Genomic DNA, 1439 nt, shown 5'->3' with positions numbered 1-1439 from the left:
TCCGCGCGGGCCGACGCGCGCGCGCGAAGTTGAGCGGGTGCGCCGCGAACTGCTTCGCGGCCCGGGGCAGCTTCGGGAGCTCGCCGGGCCCGAGGGCGGCGTGCGCGGCGCCGGAGCGCCGCGCGGCGGCCGCGAGCTCGTGTACCGCGGCCGCGGCCGCGAGCGCGCCGGCGCCGTCGACGAGGACGACGACGCCGTAGGGCGCCGCGAGGCCGCGGAGCAGCTCCGCCGCGCGTTTGCCGGCGCCGGGGCCGGCGTCGACCGTGCGCAGCGGCAGGAAGGACCGCGCGAGGAGCTGGTGCACGTCGCAGCGGCAGGTCCGCGCGAACTTGTCCTTGGCGGCGAAGGACCGGTAGGCGTCGCAGTGGTGGTAGCGCTCGCCGAAGTCCAGGCCCGGCGCGTCCGGGGCGTCCTCGAAGACGAGGGCCGCGACGTCGAAGCGCGCGCCGGGCGCGGCGCCGAGCGTCGATTCCAACGCCACGAAGAAGTCGAGCGCGGCTTCGACGCGGCGCGGCCACGCGCTCGGCCGCGGCGCCTGCGCGAACTCGGAGACGTCGCCGGAGAGGAGGACGGCGACGAGGACGTCGGCGTCGCGCGGCGCGCCGGCGCCGGCGTGGGCGCCGCGGCGCCGCAGGGACGCCGTGAGGTTCAGCGGCGGCGCGGCGCCGTCCCGCGGCGGCGCCGTCGGCGACCACGTCGACCGCGACGACGCGGCGGCCTGCAGGCGCGCGCGCAGCGCCTCCTCCGAGGACGTGGCGCAGGCGCGGAGCAGGGCGACGACGAGGCAAGAGGGCAGCAGCCCATGCCCCATCGTCATATTCTCGCAGGGTTCAAAGATGGTTCAACAATTCGTCAACGGCGAAGGTGCACTCCGAGTAAAATATGGAGGGCCGGAAGACGACCTAACGACCGCCCACCATGCCGACGAACTGGAGCGGCGCGCACCATAGCTACAAGTTCCACGAGGGCGGCGGCGGGCCCAACGGCGCGGGGCTGCCCGGGGGCAACGGCCGCGGCGCGTGCATGGGTCTGACGGCCCACATGTACTGCCAGAACGGCGTCAACGAGAAGCTTAAGAAGGCGCCCAAGGCGGCGCCGTCCGACGGCCGGCGGCGCCTCTCCGCGCCCGCGGCCGACGCCCCGCCGGCGGGCGCGCCGGCGCCCGCGGCCGCGGAACCCGCGGCGCCGAAGAAGGAGGTGATCCTCGTCCTCGAAGGCGCGGCGCCCGCGGAGCGGCTGCGGCTCAAGGTCGCGATCCCCGCGACCTGGGCGGGCAAGCCCGCGGCGAAGCTCGCGCAGACGCTCGCGAAGCACGCGGCCGCGAAGCGGCCCGGCACGGCCGTCGACGCGGCGTCGCTCGCCATGGTCCGCGACAGCGGCGACGCGCTCCGCGGCGACGCGCCCCTGGACCTCGTCGAGCACGGCGAGACGATCACGTT

General features: G+C 76.4%; 2 protein-coding genes across 2 annotated transcripts; one reads left to right on the top strand and one right to left on the bottom strand.

Annotated features, from left to right (window-relative positions):
- Positions 1-15: 15 nt before the first annotated feature.
- AURANDRAFT_69342 (hypothetical protein) lies at positions 16-817 on the bottom strand (the record flags this gene model as incomplete). The annotated part of the gene is made up of 1 exon (XM_009045108.1): positions 16-817. A coding segment is annotated over one exon (802 nt), but the record flags the coding sequence as incomplete, so codon positions are not given.
- A 206-nt stretch (positions 818-1023) lies between these two features.
- AURANDRAFT_69341 (hypothetical protein) lies at positions 1024-1436 on the top strand (the record flags this gene model as incomplete). The annotated part of the gene is made up of 1 exon (XM_009045109.1): positions 1024-1436. A coding segment is annotated over one exon (413 nt), but the record flags the coding sequence as incomplete, so codon positions are not given.
- Positions 1437-1439: the final 3 nt, after the last annotated feature.

The sequence above is a fragment of the Aureococcus anophagefferens genome (assembly GCF_000186865.1).
Source record: "Aureococcus anophagefferens unplaced genomic scaffold AURANscaffold_1480, whole genome shotgun sequence".
NCBI lineage: Eukaryota > Pelagophyceae > Pelagomonadales > Pelagomonadaceae > Aureococcus > Aureococcus anophagefferens.
This window is presented reverse-complemented; position numbering and strand designations above follow the sequence as displayed.